General features: G+C 38.8%; 1 protein-coding gene across 1 annotated transcript in view; it reads right to left on the reverse strand.

Moving 5' to 3' along the window:
- The window catches only part of ghrhra (growth hormone releasing hormone receptor a), a 45,425-nt gene that overhangs the window by 8,941 nt on the left and 13,448 nt on the right, over positions 1-23,036 (reverse strand). Inside the window, exons 3-10 of the mRNA XM_085255971.1 lie at positions 14,688-14,795; positions 11,342-11,442; positions 10,849-10,946; positions 10,123-10,255; positions 8,425-8,578; positions 2,115-2,175; positions 1,918-1,987; positions 854-948 (exon numbers count right to left, since the gene is read on the reverse strand). Of these exons, the coding sequence (XP_085112097.1) occupies positions 854-948; positions 1,918-1,987; positions 2,115-2,175; positions 8,425-8,578; positions 10,123-10,255; positions 10,849-10,946; positions 11,342-11,442; positions 14,688-14,795 (820 nt within the window). The remainder of the gene's footprint in view (positions 1-853; positions 949-1,917; positions 1,988-2,114; positions 2,176-8,424; positions 8,579-10,122; positions 10,256-10,848; positions 10,947-11,341; positions 11,443-14,687; positions 14,796-23,036) is intronic.

Consider the following 23,036-nt stretch of genomic DNA (forward strand, 5'->3'; position numbering starts at 1 on the left):
ATTCGCACACATCCACACTCCGATGGGCCCACTGCAGAGGAACTTGGGGTTAATATCTTGCCCAAGGATATTTAGCATGCAGACTGGAGCAGCCAGGGATCAAACCACCAACCTTCTGATTAGTAGGTGACAAACTCTATCTAGTTACCTAGCTACAGTCAGGAGGTATAGCATTTAAACTCTGAACCAAAGAAAATGAATGGAAAGATAAAAATGGCTGAAATAACTAGCATTTACTACACTGTGCAGCAAAGCCAATCACAAAGTTCATTAGACTGTTGCAGTAAACTAGCACCAGTCATTTTTTCAGAGTCAGATGAAAATTTCCTGCTTTTCAACCAGGTGCTTTCAGGGTGCTAGGGTGCATGTCCTGTGTGGGCTTGTAAGCTGTTGTTGCCATGATGAACAAACAGAACAGGTGTTTTTGAGTGTATCTTTTTCTCTGGAAAAGTTTTCATTTGTATTAATGTGATTTGAACTATTTTGTTTAATGTTTTGTCTTGTGAATTTTATGCACCTTATTGAGATTAGGAGGGTGGCCTGCAGGACGCAAATGCATACTGACTTTTCAGAATATTGCTGTCCTTCAGTTAACAGGCAGTAGTCGAGAAACTTGTTGATGCAGTTTTTTCTCTGTTTTTTGTATCACAAGAACGACGGACTGTTCTTCTATTAATTTTGACCAAAAGAGGGAATACACAAGTGCAGACAGCCACATGTAAACAGTTCAGCTAAATCTGGATCTGTTGCATGATATTTTTAAAAACCAGCTATAACAAAATTTTGCACTAGCACAACATTGTACACTGTGCCCCACATTGTCCCACGGTAATAATCTCTCCTCGTGACTCACATAAAGTGTCCAGTGTCATTGTTCCCTGTCATGGCAGAAGATTTAAGCTTTTCAACCAGAATCCGGATGACGTTGACGAAGATGACTATGTTGATCTGGAAGAGAAACATGCACAGTGGCCTAAATGGCAAAATCAGATACACACTAGTTAAAAGACATTCAGTGTTATCACAGGGGAATGAAAAATTTAAAAATCCTGTATCATCACAGGATAAAGGTGATTACTATTGAACTCGAGACAAAGTGAACCACAATGTGTCACTGCAAACGAGAACATTCACTCCGCTGATGGGCCAAATGTGTCTGAGGCAAGAAAAGTAAATACAGGAAAAAGATACTATGTTCTGGACTAGTTGATTACGTGGAAAATCAATGTGTTTATCATATTTATCACAGTAATATTTCAGGAAAAAAATGTACTCTGAATGTATACAGAACTCTGTTGCATCTCATAATGCAAAACGTAAAGAATTCAGGGAGGCTTTTAGCTCAATCTTGCAGCGTACACCAGGAAATTGGGTCGGCTCGAAGTTGGATCAGATCCTCACTATAAACTAACCACTCTGGAGTTTGTCTGGAAGTGGACCGAGTCCAGAAAAAGTACAGGTGAGTAAACAACCTCGGTTAACTGAAATATTACCATGGCTGCCAGAGATGTTCATTTCTACCAACTCACTGAAGTAAAGTTATCTTAATTAACTAGTTAAACTTGTGCCAGGAACAAATGTGATTTGCAAGAAAACTTCTGTCTCTCAGTATGTTGGCAAATATTTATTAACCTTTAGCTTTGACAAAAGAAAATCTGACATCAAAGGATTTAAAAGACAAAACCACCAATACATGTTTCTTAACAAGCTCCTAAAATTTTAAAACATCGCTGGTATATTATTTAATATTTCATGATCACTGCCCCAAGGGCCACAAACTTGCACTTCCTCTGCCTGAAGAATCCCACTTTAGTGTAAAATTTCATTGTAAAACTTTAATTGTAAATCTGCCACCACAAAACAAAAAACCAGACAGGCAAGTTTATCAGGTACTTGGTGTTTAACTCCTATACTCACCAGCAGTGAGGCTGTTATTGGTCCCTTAATAATCCACCAGATGCCAACATTGTCTGTATCATCCCAGCAACTGTAAAGCCAAATGTAATGTCAGTGCAATACTAAACCTACAAAAATAGATATAATAGTTCACATGGACTGGCAAGCTGCTTTAAATAAAATGCAGAAATATGAAAGTAACAACAGTAAAAACATACCCTCTGTCATCATAGAAGAATCTGGTCAAAACCCACAGTATGAGAACTGTAGATGGGAGCCCTAAAACGTAAGGGCAGGAATTAATTATGCATGCTCTGTTTACCTGTCAAGTAAAATCAATCCGAACATTGCTCCAGACCAAACGCATCTGTTTGCTGCATATTTCTTTGTTGACAAGCATAGAAAATATTAAGTTGACTCTGTGTAAAAAAATTTCCATGCTACCTCCATCTGTTTCATGCCCAAAAAAAAGGAGTACACAGAGAATAAAAGCAGGAGACATGAGAGAGCAGGATAGTAAAGCCAGAAAGAAGCTGATAAGACGCATCAGAGCCACCGTGGTTACAGTCTGAGCACCACTCGTGTGCACACACGTAAACACACCTCAGGTGCTTTGTGTAAAAACATTCAAGACAAAAATATTTACATATCTTAACATATTCATCTGTGTAGTTTCATATTTTTTTAAGCATTATTATGGCTGTTATTGTTGTAACTTTGTATAGGGAATATCACAAGCAATCTATCACCAACCCAACATCTGTTGTCCAGGTATAAAATATGATAATTTGGGGGAACAGCCGAATTTATTAAGTAATCATCCTTTTATCAACAGCTGAAACTGCTGTGCATTAATTCTTGGGTGAAAATAAGGCGAATAAGGAAATCCTGGGTTTTCAGTAATAGCGGTTCTGTTTTTTCTTTTTCTTACCAGGTTATATCGCCATGGTAACTTGTGGGTCATGTTCAACATTAGACAGGTGAAATCACTGCCTATAGATTAATCGACTATGCAGAAGACTGTGTAAACATTCCCAGAACATGATAGTAAAATGATCTAAAGTCTTTGTGTTTGCTAAATCAACTGGCACGTTCAGGTATGGATACAGATCAGTGTCAGAATTATTTGAACTACCTTACGAGTCAAAATATGAGCAATAGTGCTCATTACTTTCTTTTTTCTGGGGGGAGTTTAACACTTGCTGTGACAAGTCGTCAGGGTTTCTTACAACAAAACTGGGATTTCATTTGACAAAATGCAATCTTGGAACCACTGATGATCATCTGACAACGATTTAGCTCTTGAGATCTTTGGAATCATTTACATTCGTAACTAATGTTTGGTGCACACAAGCTAAATGATTGAGCTAATAGGCTAGCCACTGGGTTCTCTGATGAGCTCCGCTCATCTTTATGGGGAAATTATGGTTCACCAATGGCAGTGTGGGCAGCCTGTGATCAGATTAGGTTGCTGTGGGTCCATCAGGTGCAGAGAATAGTAAACTTCTAGCACACGAAGATGATTTGGGGAAATTTGTGGAATTTTTTTGAACTTCTACCTTTTTTCTACCTTCCCTGTCCCCGCCTACTCATAAACCGATCAGCAACGAACACACTCATCCATGTCAAGCACCATGCAGCATGGATTTTGGACGACTGTTGGGAGCATATTTACATAGTTTGAAAACCCCTCTCCGTGGACAAATCCCTCCATAAATCGAAACAATCGGGGTAGCATAAACTAAGCATGACACAGGCTCTGCTTCTATGCCACAACACGGAACAAATTTTGCTTCCTCCTTCACACACTGCTTCAAATCACACCATGAATGTTTCAGAAGAAGTCTGCACAGTTCTCACCACATTTTTCTTCAAGTCAATCTGATCTATAAAGAGGACAGAGTCATTTTTCCAAACACAGACGAACTTGTGTAATACTTCTGACTGAAACAAGCTCTGTCTTGAGCTGGCCTTAAAGCCATGTATTCTCATTGTTATGGGTACTTTTCCCTATGTAACCCTCTGAACACAGGCAGGATTCACAACAGAGTCCAGTATCAGCACTGGACTCTGATACTGCCTCATCTTAAACCTGAATCAGTGGTGAAAGATGCACAATTAGCTATTTGTCCATGTTTTTTCTCAACGTGGAGGAAAAAAAACAAAAACTAAGCTTCAGAAAAGGCAGTAAAAAAAGCAGGAGACCTTGGGCCTGATGTCTCACCCCATTTCTCTCTGACAGAGGAGGGGACAGCAACGCTTTCATGTCATGTGTAGAGTGAGCGATGAGGTGATTCAAGTTGAGTCATACAGTTCAGAAGGACAAAACAAAAACACTGTGATGTGACGTGGTGCTGTATGTGTGCATGTTTGCACTTCAGTCTTGCGTCGCTGGTTACCGTTGGAAATAAATCCTTGTAAACAAAACTTCTCAACAAATTCATCACTGCGGTACACACATCCATATATTTAATAAATGTATTCCTTAATGATAAACGGGTGATATTAATAAGGCTTACACAGTCTGCATTTTTGCCAGCTGGCTCAAGAGAGCTTAAAGTGCACACAGCATGTTTGATACTGCACTACTGTACAGTGCTCCTCCACTCACACGGCTCAGGAGCTGAACTGGTTGCACTCCATTGCTTTCAGACTGTATTATGTGCCTAAACAGTTTTTTCTAATATCATAGTTTGATTTTCCTTGTTAAGAATCAGTCACTCTGCTCTCTGTAAACCTTTCACATTACTGACTGGTCAGATGCCTCCATTTCCGCCTCTTCCAGGGAACCACCCTTGCAGCTAGATTGGGAAGCTGTGGACTAACTTATTGAAATTATAACCACCTTTGTGTGACTGATTAGGCTGATTGCTGATGTCAGAGAAGAGAGAGGGGAAAGATATCCTGAGTATGTTGTACCTGCTTTGAAGCACAGCCCCAAGAAGCATTCACAATTGTAATTATGACTAATCTCACAATTAAGAGATCTTCTCCAAAAGGTTAAGGAGGTTGTTAATCAGAGATAAACTACCTGGTGTAACTTATGCTATTTTATTAATAATAACTTTTAATATTGTCTCATGCCCATGAATTCAGTGCTATTCCATTTTTAAAATTAGCAGTTCAGGCTTATAAAGCAGTGCTGCTGTGAATTGGAGCTGGAAAAATTATCACGGTTCAAGTGCAAGTTCCCAGACAAGGTGTAGAATCAACTGATCTCCGGCAGGGATTGACAGCGGTGGAGGATTTCACTTTCCTCTCTTAACTTCCTGTCAAAGCAGCTGAGCAGCAGTTGCCAGCTACAGCATCCTGCTCAGCGTGACTCACTGTTTGCATGTGGAGCACCTTTAACAACAACCTACAACTGAGACAGCTCACAAGACCTGACGTGAAATCATAATAATGTCTGCCTGAATGCTGATGACCTACCTCTTCTTTTATTAAACTGTAGCGGCGTGCTTGTAGCCCTCAGGGTCAGATCCATTTATATCTTACCATAAATTCCATTCATCGCCTTATCAGAAATATCCCTGCCACCGTGTGTGAATGCAGCATTGCACTGGCATTCAGCGGAGGATTTAAAAAGCCCACGTGGCATGAAAGGTTTTGTTTTGCCAGCTGGACATTGCCTAAAAGTTTCAGGTAAGTGTGTTGCTGTTTCTCACCTTCACTGCTGCACTTAACAAAAGTTTCTGCTTAGCTCTGTGTGGCTGGACTAAGCTGCTATATTTTGGTAACAGGAACCATATGAGACTGACAGGAGCGGTGGAGTATGAGATTACAGGCTTGAATAGGAAAATATACAGCAGCATGAAACAAACAAAACAAAAAGACAGTGGGATGGGAATGGTAAGACAATGGAAAACACTTGGCTTAGGAACAAGGGATGAGAAAACATGGAAACCTCTCAAAACATCCATAGAAAGCTAAGAAGAAAAAAAAAAGATGGGAGAGAAAATAAAAGGGGGGCCGAGGAAAACAAGCGCTACACTCATCTTTAGGGCTGTGCTGCTGCCTAAATAAACTGCTACCAGGATTTTGGAGGCTCAGTTCTTGTGTAAAAATAGATTTCCAACCCAGATATGAAGATAATGTGTGATAATACTGACTTTAACCCCTTAACACCTAGTGCTTTATATTAGATACATGAGTTTTTGTAAGCGTTTGAGGCTTCTATCATTAGTTTAAAAATTTCCCCTGACAATTCTAAATAAATGTCAAATTAATATTATGTTTTTGTCAAAAGGTCCAATAAACTCTCTCACTTCAAAATTTATAATTTTCTGGGAATAGTTTTGGCTTTAAAGGGTTAATCCATTTAAGGCACTGAAAGGGGTTTTCATACTGTTCCCCTGTTATCTCCTATTCTGCAGCTGAATATATTAAATTGAGCACATCACAATGTGCAACTGATGGCACTTATTCTCCAGCAGCATCATTTACGAGAGACAGAAAAGCAACAAGACGCCTTGACTTTAAATCAGCAAAAGCCACGATGGAAACATTTGTTTGTTCTTGAAAATTATTCCTTTACCTACATTACTCTGATGTTTTAGAATAAAAAAAAAATCATGTATTTATTAAACTTTCAGTGGAGCTTAACACATTTTTGCTTAAATAACAGTCAATTTTTATTTTTTACTTTTTCTTCATTAAGGAGTTAATATGAGTGAATCTTTGACAGGTCCTTCAGGCATTTGCTGGCAAGCCTGTAAACGTCTGACATGTTTGCTGCAGGACCTTTAGCAGATGTGGCCGATGATGGTGACAGAAACAATGAGGAGTGAGACCTCAAGTGGAGAACTTGCCATAAGCAGAATTAACAATGGGCTGGCTGCCTGGAGAGATGACGACGATTATGATGATGATGATGATTTGCACTGGATCACACTTCTCTGGACTTCAGAAAACCATTGAGAGCTTCTTTGAAATGGAGAAACCAAAAATATACAGCTAATGATAAGTTCTTGATGTTTTACTGGCTATTTTTTTAACGTGTAGTTGTGTAAGCTAGTTAGTTACTGTATAATATGAGCAGTACTGTGTGTGGAGGTCAAAGTGGCTCGCTAGCACCAGTTGAATATTTAATAGCAGCTAACATGCTAACTGCTGTGTTTTCTCCGCTTACCAAAAGAATATCTTTTAATGATTATTTTAATCACTTTTACATCTTTTAATGGTCTCTGACATGTGATATTTTAACGGTTAGATGAGCTGTTGCTGTTGTGTATTTGTCAGGCTACATGATGATCAGCTAGTGTAGCTCTAGAAAAAACATGTAGGGACCTTTTGTGTGACTCGAGGCTTCAATGCTACTTTTACCTGGAAACAGCGATTCAATTATTTATCAAGTATTTCCATTTTTTAAGTTCACAGGCATCCTGTTTGTAAGGATACAGTCTCTTCAAGTTGGAAAATATTGCTCATTCAAATCAATCATTTATAGTGTTTTTCTCACACAGAGACACATCCGGGATGTAGCGAGAAAACCAATCACTGTTGTAGGCTATGACCACAATTTTACATTTTTACATTTTTAAAATGTATGTATTACATTTTCCTCTTTCACTATCCTTCTTGAATACTGCTTATTTAACAGTTTTAGTTTTTTAAAGAGTACCACTAAATAGATAAAGTTTGTGAAGTGCCTTTTTTAACCAGTCCCTCCCTGCCTATATAAAACATTTGTTTTTAAATGCTGCAATCCATTTAACAAGTTAACATCATACGGGTGTTAACAAAGGGTGTTTTCCCATATTATTCAATTGAATTTCAATGTATTTTGCACAGTGCAAGCTGTGGAAATTTTTATTTGGATTTCTTTTAAATTACCCAAAGTCACACACTACTAAAAAAAATTTCTTTCCTGTAAAAACTTTAGTTTGTACCCCTTAAAACACAATGAAATCCCATTTAATTCTAGGAGAATTACACTTTTGTGTAATTAAAAAATAATCTGTATTAATTTGTGTAACACAATTATAGAGGCTGTGCTTTTGTACACAGAAACAAAGGAAGCCTGTATTTTAATTTGCCCATTTGACATGTCGGTGCAAATTGACAATATTCCAATGTGAGCAAAAACATCAAGTCATGGGACTTATAAACATATACAGACAAAGGACAAAAGGTGTTAATTGACTGTTTAGGATAATAAACACCCTGTTCAGTAGTCAAAACCGCAAAACAAGGCAAAAAAATTTTGACTTTCTAAGCATATTTTCAGAAAAGCAAATTGTTTGTCTTTGCATCCACAACTGAGCTTATTTGTAACAAAAAAGAAGTTTTTCTACCATATTTATAGCACCTCCCCTTTCAACTGAGCCTCTGTGTTCTATGGCCCTGTCTCTATTTCACCAATATTTGCTTTATTGCTAGAGCTGATCATGATTAACAAATGATTTTAGATAACCCTTTTGAATATTAATCTGTCTGTGGGTCACATTTTATTCTGTGTTTTTTAGTGTTTGTGTTGGAGCTACAGTGTGTGATTGTTTTTGTAAAGACAATTCAGTCACTCTTACTCACCCCATCCAATCAGGATATACCACCAGAAGTATTTCCTCTGTGAGACGAAGGTCAGAGCCAGCAGTGTCTGCAGATACATGCCCTCCACCAGCAGCCAGAAGTAATTGGCCAGGATGCTGAACTGGAAGAAAGCCACGGCTGACTTGCACGCTTTCTATAGAGAGGAAACAACAAAACAAAGTTAGAAAAACTGGATGTGTCATCATTTAACATAATAATACATCTTTTTGTGTAATAAAAGGGAAGGTAGTGACAAAAAAATATTTGATTCTTCTTCTACTTTTGCTATAACGTCAACTGAAGTCAATCAAGTACAAAGAAATACAAAATAAGCACCAAGGAACTCAAACCAATTAAAAAAAAGACAAAAATAAACTACCTAAATAGTCACAAAATCACAATTTGAGAAGACTTGCAAAAGAAATTAAAATTTATAAAACAATAAAAAAAAGGAACACAAAATTAGCAAAATCTAGAGATATAAACCAACAGGAAGATGTGCAGTACATAACCACAAAAACACACAAAAGTGTAAAACCAGCACCAAACAATAAGTGAACAAAGATAAACAAAAAAAACCCCACAAAGATACACAGGAGAATAAAAACCAAAGATGACAAAAAAGCAATAAAAAGCATGGACACCGAGACCAAAACATGTAATAAGGAACAAACACAAAGGCTGTTTTTTAAAATCAATTCATGAAAAAAGAAACAAACCTTTTCTCCAAATCCAACACACACATGTGCAAAAAAAGCATATTCAGTACATTCTATATAAGGAGATCCTGATACAAAATATATACAGGACGGAAGTGTCTGTATTCCTGTTCACTCTATAACCTTCTGACTTCCAGCACATGAATGAATCATGCCACCTGCAGAAGTCGTCTAATGACACTGCAGTGGTTGGGTGTATTAGGGACAGGGCTGGAGTGGGAGGTGATGAAGAGCTATGTGTAGTACTTTGGCGGAAAACCACCTCCTTCTGAAATTCAGCCACTCAAAAGAGATAGTGGTTGATTTCCGGTGACTAAGCCAATTAGCATGATGGGTGACTGAAGCAGTGGACGGCTACAGGTAATAGGGTGTTCACATGAATGACAGATTGGATTCTATTTTTTGAGGAACCTCAGTTCCTCCAGTGTTTGAGGCAAAACGGCAAGACCAATTTTTAGCAGCAAGTGCTGCTGTCTGCTTGGAGGGGTGGCATCTGTGCCAGAGATGCCAGCAGGAACAACAAATTCATCAGTGGCCAGAATCTGGAGGCGTTTGAGTCACAGAGGGACAGGAGGGCATTGACAAACTATTGTCCATCATGGACACACCCACTCCATTTCACACTACAGAGCCAACAGAGTTCGTTCTCCCTCAGACCCCACTAACATAAAGACCACTTCAGGAAATCATTCCTACGGTTATACCTTCATCTATCTATCTATCTATCTATCTATCTATCTATCTATCTATCTATCTATCTATCTATCTACTGTAGATTTAAACCTATATTTTCTCATTTTTCCAATATAAAAAAAAAATCTTAAATTGTTGCTAAAAGATTTCATCAGTCTAATGAGAGTATTTCCCTCTCATTGTTTTGCCACGTGTCTTCCCCTCCTCGTTCTCTGTTTCCACTGTTAACTCAATCACACAGCATGTGGGAATCTATTTTGATGCAAACATCAATTAGAGCCCTCACCGTGGACATGGAGCAGTGGTCCAGGGTCTCATCAGCAAACAGCACGGTGTCTTTAATGAAGACGGCACTGGCTCTCAGGATGAAGGAGGCGAACAGGTTGATGTGGATGTAGTTTCTGGTGCAGCGGAACTTCCTGCGTAACAATAGCGTAAAGCATACACTGCATGTAAATTAATATTTCATAAGGCGGAAGAAGAAGGTAAACAACTTCATGAATTTGCATGTGTAAGATGATTCATAATCCTCTGTACTACAAAGGCTCTTTGAGGCTTTATCATCTGAATATATGCATATTTATATATGCATAGACTCAATACTTGAAATGTGCAATTCACTTGTATTTTTATTTTTTATTCCTATTTATTCTATTTATCCCCTTTGTATATTTTATTTATATTTGTCTCTGTATTTATATATGTGTGTGTGTGTGTGTGTGTGTGTGTGTGTGTGTGTGTGTGTGTGTGTGTGTGTATATATATATATATAACAGTTCTGTAACTGTAACTTCGGTCGTTGCTGTGCTTTTTTTGGAAGTCGAATTTCCCAGAGGAACCCACCCGAGGGATTAATAAAGTTCTATCTTATCTTATCTCTTATCTTATTTTCCTAAAATTATAAGATGCTGTCCTAACCACACAAATCCTGAATGTGTCTGCATCATAGAAATTTCCCCTTTTATTGGCCTTTTGTGGGTGCAGATGGTGGTGTGTGCCGCTCTGGTCTAACCTGAAGGCTGCGAACACCACGATGGCTGTAATGAGGGAGATGAGTGACGTGGCGTAGCCTACGGTGTAAACCTGTCTGAAGGTATAAAGGTAACTCGTCTGGAGACAGGAAAACAGAGAAACCGTTAGTTTAGAAAAATATCAAAATAAAAGTCTGAAGCTGTGAGTCTGACTCAGATTGCTGCAACTTCAAGGGTTCTTTCTTTATAAGATTCATGAATGAATAATAATTTGTTTAAGCTTTAGATAGAAAAAGCAGTAATTATGCTGAAACACTGAAAAAGATGTATTTTTAACTGTGTGGTTGTTTAAATATATAAACAATTTCAGGACCTGTAATTTCCCTTGAGTTGTTTACATTTATTCCTGGAACAAAGGTCCTCACAGCTAACTACAAATAGGTCTGACATAAAAAGGAAACAGCGATAGAGGAAGCAGAAACAATATGTTCATCCTTCATTGACTGGCATGATTACAACCACATGTCCGTATACCTCGGACTCAGGCTCGCTGTCATCGCTGAACGCGCAGGCCTCCTCATAGGGTGGATACATTTCCGACCAACCGTCAGCAGTACAGTTCCTGTAAACATACCCTAATGTGGGGAATCCAAAGAGAGAACGCAAGGAGACAGTTAATTTCAAGTGTTTCAATCGCACAAATATATGAATGTTGTTCTTTTATTATTTTTTGTGCCCTTCCTGACACAACCCCAAAAGGATTGGTGTTTCCTTCCAGGAATAAACCGGAGGTCTTTTTGTTTGCAAGGGGAATGTGCAAACCACTTGGAGCCACTTTTTCTGTCTCAAGAATGAAAGCGGCAATTTCAGTTCAGTTTATGGGTCGCATAACCACTGCATGGGAACCTGTAAATAACACCTTCAAATTGTTTCTTTCTTATAAAGACATATAACTACCTGCTGAAAATGTTCACATGTAATGCACCATGCATTTGCAAAACATGGTGATGAACACCCTGAGATCTCAACAATGTTCAGTCAGTCTCCTGACCATGAGCTTTCAACACGATGCTTGGGTGAAACTGCTAAATGCCCTCTTTCTCTATAATTTTGGCACTTTTCAAATCCCTCCAGTGGGACAGTCTGATGGGCTAGTTCTGACCTACAGGCTGTTTGTTTGACAGCCTGGGTTTAGAAGCTCAGTGAACCTTTTTGTTACACCAAGTGTCCTTTTCTGTCTTGGTTTTTAGTCTTTTCATACATTTTACAACACAACTGACTGACAATACGAGCTATTTTAAATCTACCTGAATTAAAATGTGTTATTCGCATCCCTTTTTGTTGTGAAATGCTGTTGAAATTACACTCTGGCTCCTTTGGTCGAGTTTAACTTTTAGGATTTTTGAAAAGTGAAGAAAAAGGTGTTGTATGAAACCTACTGAAACCTACTGAAACTCTGCAGGTATATTTTCCTTTTTAACTTCAGGGCTAATAACTGCTACACCATTATCATCTTTTAATTTCTTTTTCTCCATTATATTTGAAGCAAATCCTCTACTCAGTCTATTGAAGCTCACTTTGGTCTCTTCCAACCTCTTTTGGAAATATCTGGTCCTTTATTGTCTAAAGTCTCCACTGTGCTTTCTTCTGACAATATATCTGTTGTTCAGCACAAAGCAGCAGTTTACAGTGATTTTTGACTAATGATACCAAAAGCAACACTGTGAGATGGAACAGAAGTTGCTGGCTGGACAGTTAAACAATATGCAGAACCTCATCCATAATCTCAGGGCAGCCTATTTTCACACTGCAGCAGTTTTTTCACAAAAACATATCGAAGAGACGTACTTTAAGTAAATGATATGCTTCCCGGCAGCTGTGTAAAGGGGGAAAAAATACGAATATTTAGAAATTTGCAAAATGCTTGTGAAACCATGAGCTGATTAATTCCTTTGTAATTAAATATTGAATCATAATTGCTTTACAAATCAATCAAAGCAATTTTCCTGTAGACTCCTGGTGAAGCATAGGGCCACAACAACACCACGCCAACGGACTCTGTTCTGGGCCGTTCTCTTCAGCTGGGTCCACGTCATTCCGGCGGCCTTCACTTCGCTCTCGACAGATCTTCTCCACGTCTGTTTGGGTCTCCCCACTTTCCTTTTTCCTTGTGGGTTCCAGTCCAGTGCTTGCTTTGTGACGTTGTCGATTGGTTTTCGAAGTGTGTGGCCTATCCAGCCCCATTTTCTCTTCTTGATGTCTTGACCGACCGGGTTCTGGCTGGTTCTCTTACACAGGTCTGTGTTCGAGATCTTCTCAGGCCATCTGATGTTGAGGATGTGTCGAAAGCACTTGTTGATGAAAAGCTTACCCGGCTCGCTGAGGAGGCAGAAAAGACTGGCCTGAAGATCAACGTCAGAAAAACAGAGGTGTTGCGGCTGAACAACTGACAAGAACATCCACAGCAGCTACAGGGAAAACACTTGGTGGAAACTGACTGCTTCATCTACCTAGGAAGCATAGTCAACAGTGATGGTGGCGCAGATGAAGACAAATCAACAAAGCAAGGCTTGCATTCAACACCCTGCGACCCATCTGGAACTCCAAAGCCTTATCTCAGCACATCTTCAACACTAATGTGAAAGCAGTCCTCCTGTATGGGTCCGAGATGTGGCGGGTGACCAACACCACTACCAGCAAGATCCAGATTTTCATCAACAATTGCTTTACACGCCTTGTTTTAACCTACAAGCTTTAAGTCATCAGTCCGGTACACTTGCACCAGTATTTCTTCTCTGAGACTATTTCGGTCCATCGTGCTTTGAGTCAAAAAATTTTATTCTTTTATGTCCACTGACGTCTGCTTTTGGTTAAAGTTCATTTGGATACAGCGGGTGACAGGAGAAATTCATCTGGTATTTGTGGGACTGTGTATTTAAATATCTTTGCCAGAGATAGCGCATAGGTAATAGCAGAATTGCTGTTTAGCAGAACAAAGATGCATAAAAATAAATGACAGGAGGATTTTTTTCTTTGTTCGTTATTTCCTCTGAGCAAACAGAAACCGACTGGAGTCCAAATGCTGCAAACTGTGCAGCTGAAAGCAAAGCCTCTTGTTTGTTTGGGTGATTAGCAATTCAGATCATAATGAGCCGTTATTTCCATCAAGGTAAAGGAGGAAAGAGCATTACTCGTTAATTAATGTGGCTTTCCCTCCTCTAATGGTCCTGTAACAATACAACAGACCAATATTGCTGTCTGTGTGCGTCATTTTAAACGTTTACTTGTTGTCCTATAAGGACCAGTTTAATAGTCGCAAAACATGTAATTGTTTTAACCAAAGAAAAAGCTAATAAAAATCTTAATGTGGATATATGTGCATTATTTACACACGTATGTGTAAATATAAAAATTGCTAAATGCAAAAGCTCATTATTAAGAAAGAATTTATTTCTCATGGTGTCACAAGGACTTTCTTTGAGGAGACAGCAGCCGAAAAGGATGTCAAATTGTGATGAATGAACCCTGCAGACAAGATTTCAATCCACTTCTGCCAAAAACATCCTAGAGCATATTATATGTGTGTGTGTGTGTGTGTGTGTGTGTGTGTGTGTGTGTGTGTGTGTGTGTGTGTGTGTGTGTGTGTGTATTCTTGCCAACAAACATACATGAATACATGCTATGATTCTCCAGCATTGACTCCAGCCTGCTTTAGCTCTGCTGATTATCCAGCAGAGCTAAAGCTAATACTGGTGCGACAGCACAGCATCCAAGAATCGGATTTTTACATTATATTATTTTAACAATGCTGGTGATCAGATGATTTGGCTATGAGGATCTGTGCTTTTCTGTGTTCACTGAGGCTGGTGCAGGAACCAACCTTGATTGCTGGAGAAATGCTGGAAGACTTCAGAGCAGGACAAATTGACCACCTGCCCAACCTCAGCTCGCAGCCAGCACCCGATCTCATCCCATTCTGTTTTACATCCTGCAAACAGAGACAGAGGGAGAAGCAGCAGAAAGTTATTAATAACACTGTCACAATGCTGACAGTATAGACATTCAGGTGCTCAAGATTTAGTGCAAAATCCAGCTGCAAAGCTGAACATCTCTTTTGTCAAGCTTTAGTTAGAATAACTCTACTTCCACAAACCGCATCCTAAAAGTTTGTACTTATATTTTAAACTTCATAGGTAATTAGAACAGGTTAAATTCACTAAATTTATGCAAACATTTACAGCTTTACTTAGTGGCTTTCCCAATTGCAATTTTTACAAAATGTACAGTACTGTTCAAAAGTCTTAAGCTACCCCTCATATGTTTACAAATGGGAAATAGGTGCAGCCTTGCTTATTTTGCAAGGTGAAGATCCCAACAATCAGTCAGCCCCTTATGAACAAGCACAAGCGTCAATGGGAAGGAAAAACTCCCTTTTAACAGGAAGAAACCAGCAGAACCAGCCTCAGGGAGGGGCAGTTTTATCAAGTTTATAAAGTTTTATGAAAAAAGAAAAGTTTTAAGTCTAATCTTAAATGATATGTGGCTTGAGATTTGTATAACTTAACTATTAAAACACGACTATTCTGAATGTTACTTGAGTATATTTTCAATGCTGGACTTTTAATTAATTAGCTTCAGCTGATTAGCTCTGCCAATCTGTCACACCAATCTGGAAAAATAGCAACGAATCACTATTCCATTCTCTCTCGTCTTCAGGGCTCAGACTGTGAAACAGGAAGCAAACTTTGTTTTGAGTCTGAAAACCTTCTCGTGTTTTCTGATAGTGTGTGTGAGTGTGTGTATGTTTGTGTGTTTAGTCCCCATTGCCGCATTTGATCACAAATACCTCCACAACTATTAAACTGACATTACAGTTTGTTTCAGACATTTTTGTGCCATTCAGGATGATTTGCAATTACTGTGATGATCCCCTCGCCATCAATCACAATCATTATGTTTCAAAGTTATTGTCATACGCACAGCAGAGAAACATGTTTCCCTGTACAATGAAATGTATGCTTTACTGTCAACAACAGATGTCAAACAGAACAATCCACATATAAAATAGATAAGTAAAAGAAATAATCATTTAAAAACATTTTTTTGAGAAATACAGTAGAAATACTAGATATGTAAATAATATATTTACATTTGGAAAAAGAATCTGAGCTCCAATAAGCTATGTAGATATTACGCTATATGCTACATCAGTGTTTGTATTATCTCTGTTAAAGTACCAACATTATCTGGTGTCTTTATGTGCACCACGAAGGAAAAATGAGATCTAATGCTTTTCAGTCGTCCGTCAACAGCCTCAGCATCTCGCATGTTTATGAAAGACTGAGTACATCTCAAAAAGCCCTGAACTCCAGCAATGCTATGAAGAGTTCCCTGCAGCGTGACATACATCCTGCTGTTTTATTTATGAAGAACGGAGCAGACGCATTTAAACCTCAGGCCTTCATGTGCAAACACAGTACATTCAGGTGACCTGATTGCCAAGTCACGTATTCACTCTCGTATAATTAAAATTGGGTATTTATATTAATCCTGACCTAATAAATCCAAAGTGATGCATAACACCAGCTGACAAGTCCCGTCCACAGTCTTGTAGCTGTGATTGGCCCACATTAAAAGCTTTCACTTTTTTTTTCATCAACTACATTCTATATAAACCGCGGATTACTCGCCGGTGTATAACGGACTAATTCATTTTTCACTGAGTTGACAGATTTGACAGGAGAAAGTGGATGATTGGATGGAGTAGCTTGTCTGATCAATTTTAATTGTGCTGATAAACGGAGCGTGTACTGCACCAATCTCAGATAAATGTCAACAGCAGTGATGAATTAAAAAGGCAATGTAAGCAGATATTTTTCTTCATTTACCCCAAAGGCTGAGGTGAGATCAAAATAAATGTCAAATACATTTTAAGCAGGAAATCTCTTCTCTGAAAAAAAGGAAAAAAGTATCAAATCCTCAGGCACCATAAAATTCGAGGAACATAAAACAGTTTCGGAGGCTAGAGTGATTTCTGAGTAAAACATAAACACAGCCCCCCTGCATCTGAAATGGAGATTACTGCTCTGCACTCGGCAGGATGTTGGTGAGGCAAATTTTGTCCTAGTGCTGCCATTCATTTGATTGTATTTGTGACCCTTTATGTAATAAATACTTTCTTAACTGGTGACTGAAAAAGGGAAAAGTATACCAGAGGCTGTATGTGAGAAAATAAGCAGTAAGTCACTTAAGATATAATTTTTTATTGCCAAATCTCCAAGTTGCTCTACTTTCTCAAATCTGGTGACTCATTTCAGTGAGCTTGTTCAGTTTGGGGTTTCATGTTCTTTCCTAGAATTGCACTTTATGATAACCTAGATATATAAAAAGTAATATAGCACATGATGTAGGTCCAATGGCCTTAAGATACCATTTGAGGCGCAGACGGATTGACCTTATGTCCACTTGTGAGTGGGTTCTTCAAAATAATACCTTTTCAGGACAAACTAAGTCAGGAAAAGATGACAGCTATGGATGCATGTTTTCCATCTACTATACATATCTGTTATTAGGAAAATGGCAGAAACTTAACATTTTCCAAACAAAAAACTGTGCGGTGCAGAAGACACAACGATGATATGTTTGTATTTGTCAAGCACAGAAAAACCCTGAATGAAAATCTGAAGTTCAGCTTGGATTATTACCTACAGGCCATTAACTTTTTGGATGGATTTCAGAGGACAACGAAGGATGCCTGCAAACCTAAATCATCAGAAATAGGACTATCCGAAACCCCATGTAACATGCAGACAGTTTTCATTACCTTCTCATTGAGAAAATCTCTTTTAGGATGTGAGACTGAGACATTCTGATCAGGACTCCAGAATCCAGTCTATGAGCAGCATTTCGCACAGATATAAATCTCAGGTGTTCACACTGGCTCATAACAAAGTTTTATAACTCGAGAGAAGCAAATTGATCAAATTGAGGGACATTTATAAAAAACAAAAAAAAAATCCCACAAACCTTAAAAGTGCACTTGAAAAGCTCACACAAGAAGGTTAACCTAGCTTACCTAGAAGACCTCATCAGGGGGAGCACGCTCCCCCTCGTTGAAGAGCTCACCCACTTAACTCGCATCCCAAGAAAATAGCTAACCCCAGATAAGGCAGCGTGATGTATCCCGAGATAACAGGACTGGGACATCTAAATAAAGGTGTGAAACAATCGCCTTCAAAAGGTTATCAATTGACTTCAACCAAAATTAGGTACACTCGGTGCGGCAAGAGTTAATAGTTATTAGTCTCAACACCCAAGGATAAGCAGAAGAGCATGACTGATATGATGGAACTGAGATTTTGTTACACTTAACTTTTGCAAAACATAAATAGAACTAAATTGAAACTAAGGATTTTCAGGAAATAAAAACTAGACTAAACTAGCAAAGAATTGGTAAAAACTAATTACAACTGGCAAAAAATTGAAAATCTGGAGTCGAAACTAAATAAAAGATAAAACCTAATGAAAATGGCGAAACGTTTAAAACTCTGGTGCAGAGATTGGCAAATCTGACCAGGAACGTTATAAAATGGATTGTCAGAACAGTCAGCGTTAAAGCCACTTTTGACAGTCCATACTAGGATGGCATTGGACATCTTGGGGGTGGAAAGGGGGTTGGTGTGACCAAGGTGTGGTTTGGCTTGTCGTATGTATGAGATCATATGGCTCTGGATGGACTGGTTACCAGGGCATGGAAGGAGGACAGACTCATTAAAGGAGGAGAAGGAACTTGCTGGGATTGGAGATCCTCTGGGTGAGTGGTTGATTAAAAGCATGCATAAAATAGAAGTTATCTGTTGTTATTGATTGGTAATAGATTGATAATTGGCCACATTTACAGCTGTATTGACTTGTTGTGGACGTAGTCGACTTCAGGTTTAAACACTCTAATTAACAGGTTGAAAATAGTGACATTAAAGGAAGAGTATGCAGCGCCACCCTGTCAGACGCCAGTGATGGTGGAGCTCACTGATGAATCAGGTGAGCTGGATTCATGGCTGATTCAAAACTAAGATCCCCCTGCTGTGGTCAGTAAGGGGAGAAAAGGGGGAAATAAAATCAAGAATTAAAGAGGCATTTATAAACATTTAGGTGTCAAGTGAAACGGGACAAAAGGGGGTGTTTTACTGTTATTTTAATGTCAGCATTATTATTGTATGAGAATCATGCAACAAGCATTGCATCGATGATCATTTATTGAAGCTTTTGACCTTATACTAACATCTGTGTTCCTGTGATTGTTATAACCTCTGATGAATCTTTTATTTACAGGTGTTAGGATAATGATATAATTTTTCATTGCAGGTGTAACCATGATCATTTTTATACATATTGCAACTTGTTGCTCATTGTAGAGTTGTGCTCAAGTTAATAAGGGTGAATAGTTACAGCCAGCGCGATGTCTGACTGATCTATTGAGGGGAAAGGCTTCGAGCATAGAAGGCCGCACGCGCTTACAAAACACTGATATCATGTTATTCTTTGTGATCTTTTCTTAAATTATGTCTTTAAGGTTAGTTTAAATAGTGGCAGTTAATTAAACGAGATTTATTAAAATATTAAATACCTGAGTCAGAACGTTACACGCGGATCACCTTAAGAGTCTGGGAAACTTTGTAGCTGCCTAACTTTTTTTTTTTTTGAATGTTCTAGCTCCGTTGATTTGACACATTGGAATGTGTCAAAAAAGGGGGGGAAGGTTGAGCTTTAACATCAAACCATGATTATTTGAACATTTTATAACTTCATTTGTGTCTTTAATAATTTAGGAATGGTAAAGCTTAAGCTAATAGCGGTCCGAGAAGACGGACCTTTTAGAGAATCAGTGAAAAAGCATAAACTATCATTTTCATGTTTAATCATTACTCATTGAAACGAACTGAATAGCGTTTAGAAGATTTGTTAATTTTTTGTCTTTTGTTAAAAAGAGGGGTTTCAATAATTTACAGACACACCTTGCAAATGTGCTTATAACGAGTTGGCACTCGGCCTTTTGAAGGTCAGAAGCTTCGTTCGGCGTGACTGTCCGGACTGATAAAGTGTAAGAAATGCCTTGAGTGCGGAGGGCTAAATGCAAACATGCTTACACACACATAAGATATGATTAGAATAAGTCCTTGGGACATTCTGAATGTTTTAGACCAATTCTGAATCACTAGAAGGTCAGTAGATAACAACATTAGATTATTAGGGTTAGGAAGAGAGGTGTTTTGGTTTTCTGTCTCTTACAGAGACAGAAAAGCAAGAGCAAGCTCATAGACCTTACTTTGCCGCATGCTACAGCATCAAAAAGATTAGAAAGAAAAAAAGGGAAACTGCTGAGAGTAATAATACTTTATGAGAGATTTTTACTGAACTCCCAGGAATCCGCTTCAGACGCACGGCAACAATCAAGGACAAACTAGTCTGGGGGCCTCTTTCTGCTCCAAACCAGAAAATTGGAAGTTGTTGTTGTGGTAATTGCAATTAATGTGAGAACCTGATGAAAACTGACAATTTTAAAGATGTGTTTATTATTAAAATCTGCCCTAGCACCAGTTTACAAACTGCTGATTAGTTTATTCTTAGTTTGTTCCCAGAGTCTCTCAGTTCTCCCTGGATGACTCCATCAGGGTTTGTTTTGTGCCTGTTTGTTTTTGTTAGTGTCCATGGGCGGGACCCATTTAAAAACACGGTAAAAAACAAAAAGATGATCCAAAATCAGGTCATTTAAAAAGGTAAAATAAGACTCTAGTCTAGTAGTTTATGTCATGGTCCGTGGGAGCAGTATCTGGGGAGTGTTCGTGTTGCCTCAGTGGCCACGCCCTCGGGTTGGACCATCAGCATCACACCTGTATTCCATCCCAGGCAGCAGGGCTATTTCACCCAGCGTGGACGGCTGATCCACCCCAGTCCGTTAGTCACTCTTGGTAATAACTTGGGTCTCCTAAGCTCTGAGTTTTTCAGGCATTTTGTTACCTGTGTTAATATTACGCCCTCCTGCCTGTTCTGCGTGCAAGAGAACTCCCTCGGTCTCCGTCTTTCCCTGCTAGGATTTTCCCACGGACACTCTCCCCTCCGAGCCCCACGGTCTGACTCTGATTATAAGCCGCAGCATTCTAATTCTTCTTTAGTTTTGACTCTCCGTTCTCCTGCACCCAAGTAATTGTTTCCCCTTTCTGTTGCATCTTCCCACGATCCCGATCACGGCTTCCCAGGGCATTTCAGTTCCCGGTTTCCTCAGCTTGAGTTATATTCTCGTTCCCTTGGTTGTTCCTGGACATTTATGTTAAAGAAATAAATCTGTACATAGTTCCCGTGAATTTTGTATTGAGTTTGCCTTTGGGTCCCATCTGTGAGTGTAAACCTTGGTTCCTGACAGTTTAATCCATTTAAAATATTTCTCTAGCTGGGCCCGCGTCCCCATTTTAGCATTTTTTAGTAGATAAAGGCGAATGGCTTAAACATGAATTGAGCTGCAGTTCGGGGAAGTCCTCTGAGGGGACTTGCGGCAGCTCCCGGGCCTGGCAGATCCCCATGTACTAATGAGAAGTGAAAGAACTGAAAAACGGAGGGTGGGGCATGAAAACGAGAACGAACAGCTTGTAGAACTGAGTGGTCATATATAGATGAGAACCGGAAGGGGCGTGTTCAGAGGCGTGGTCACACTCCTGAAATTCAGATAATTTATCTCCAAGTAAACTTTTCCTTATTTTTCCCACCTTTGTGATTTCAGGTAACAAGCAGGCAGAAACAGTAAGGCAGCCTGTGGGATTACATCAGAGAACAGTTGAGAAAAAAGAAACCAGTGTATGATAGAAAGCTACTGAATTATGTAAAAGTGACAAAGGGCAGCAAAGATGTATGTAGAGAAACCGATGAAGCTAATGAGATTTCTACACGTACAGAAACAATCGCTTGTTTCTAAAGGTTATTATGTATCAATAGAAACATATTTTTACCTATTACAAGAGCAGAACTGAAAATTATTATGCTCATTAAAGAAGCATTACAAATTATCCTGTTGACTAGACTATCAACATCCTTTTTCTCCCTCCTGCCTTATCTCCCCCCCCTTCTTCCTCCCTGTCCTCCTCCATATGTCCCTTCATCCCTCACTCCCTCCATCTTCTTCTTTATCTACTCATTGTGTTCTTAATGTTAATGTTGCTCATTTTTAAAAGAATTGTGTATATTTATTGCATTTTGCTTGATGGTTGTGTGATTTCTGCTGACTGTACAACAAATTGCCGTTTAAGGACAAAGATTTCCTTCATCCTTGACCCCCTAGCTTTCTCATTCTTCTCAACCTTCCTTTCTCGCTTCTTCTTATCTCCCTCCCTCCCTGTCCCCTCTTTCCTTCCCTTCCCCCCGTCATCTTTTTCTACAGTTCTTCACTTGATGTCTTCCTACCTATCTCCCTCCCTGTTCAACCCTATCTCTCTCCATCCTCTTTCCCTTAATTTTCTTCCATCTACTTCCCTCTCAGTCTTCTTCCCTATCTTCCTCACTGCCTTTCTACCCCCATTTATTCTGTCCCTATCTTGTTCCTTACCTATTTTCCTCCCTTCCTCTCAATCTTCCTCTTTACATTTCCTGTCCATCATTATGTTTATCCTGGTCAGCTGTTTTTCTCATGTGTCTCCACTTCCCCTGATCACCTCATGTGTGTATTTAAGTCCTTTGTCTCTTACTGTTCATTGTCAGGACGTCTGCCAATTTGAATGAAGATACAGAGAAAGGAAGGCTGAGAGTGTCATGGCGGGGTGCGCCGGTGTGATTGTTAGAGTGGACCCAAAAGCAGACACTGGAGGAAGGAGCTGGTTTGCAAACAGAAGATAGGGTAGCTGAGAGCCTTTATTGCATCAGCCCTTATTTATTTATATATATAGATATCTCTCTCTCTCTCTCTCTCTCTCTCTATATATATATATATATATATATATATATATATATATATATATATATATATATATATATATATATATATATATATTACATTTTATTTAAAAATAGCGCCTTTCAAAGCTCCCAAGGACACTGTACAACAGATAAAAACACAGAAACTGGAAATATACACAATAATAAGAATAATAGATAAAAGTTAGAGCATACAGAGGTTTAAACATAACCAATTTTAAACAGATGAGTTTTGAGGGTGGACTTAAAAAGAGGGAATGAACTAATATTT

This window comes from Mchenga conophoros, linkage group LG18, assembly GCF_057382185.1.
Source record: "Mchenga conophoros isolate Kocher_MC1m ecotype Shallow Benthic linkage group LG18, M_conophoros_male_GT1.1, whole genome shotgun sequence".
NCBI lineage: Eukaryota > Metazoa > Chordata > Actinopteri > Cichliformes > Cichlidae > Mchenga > Mchenga conophoros.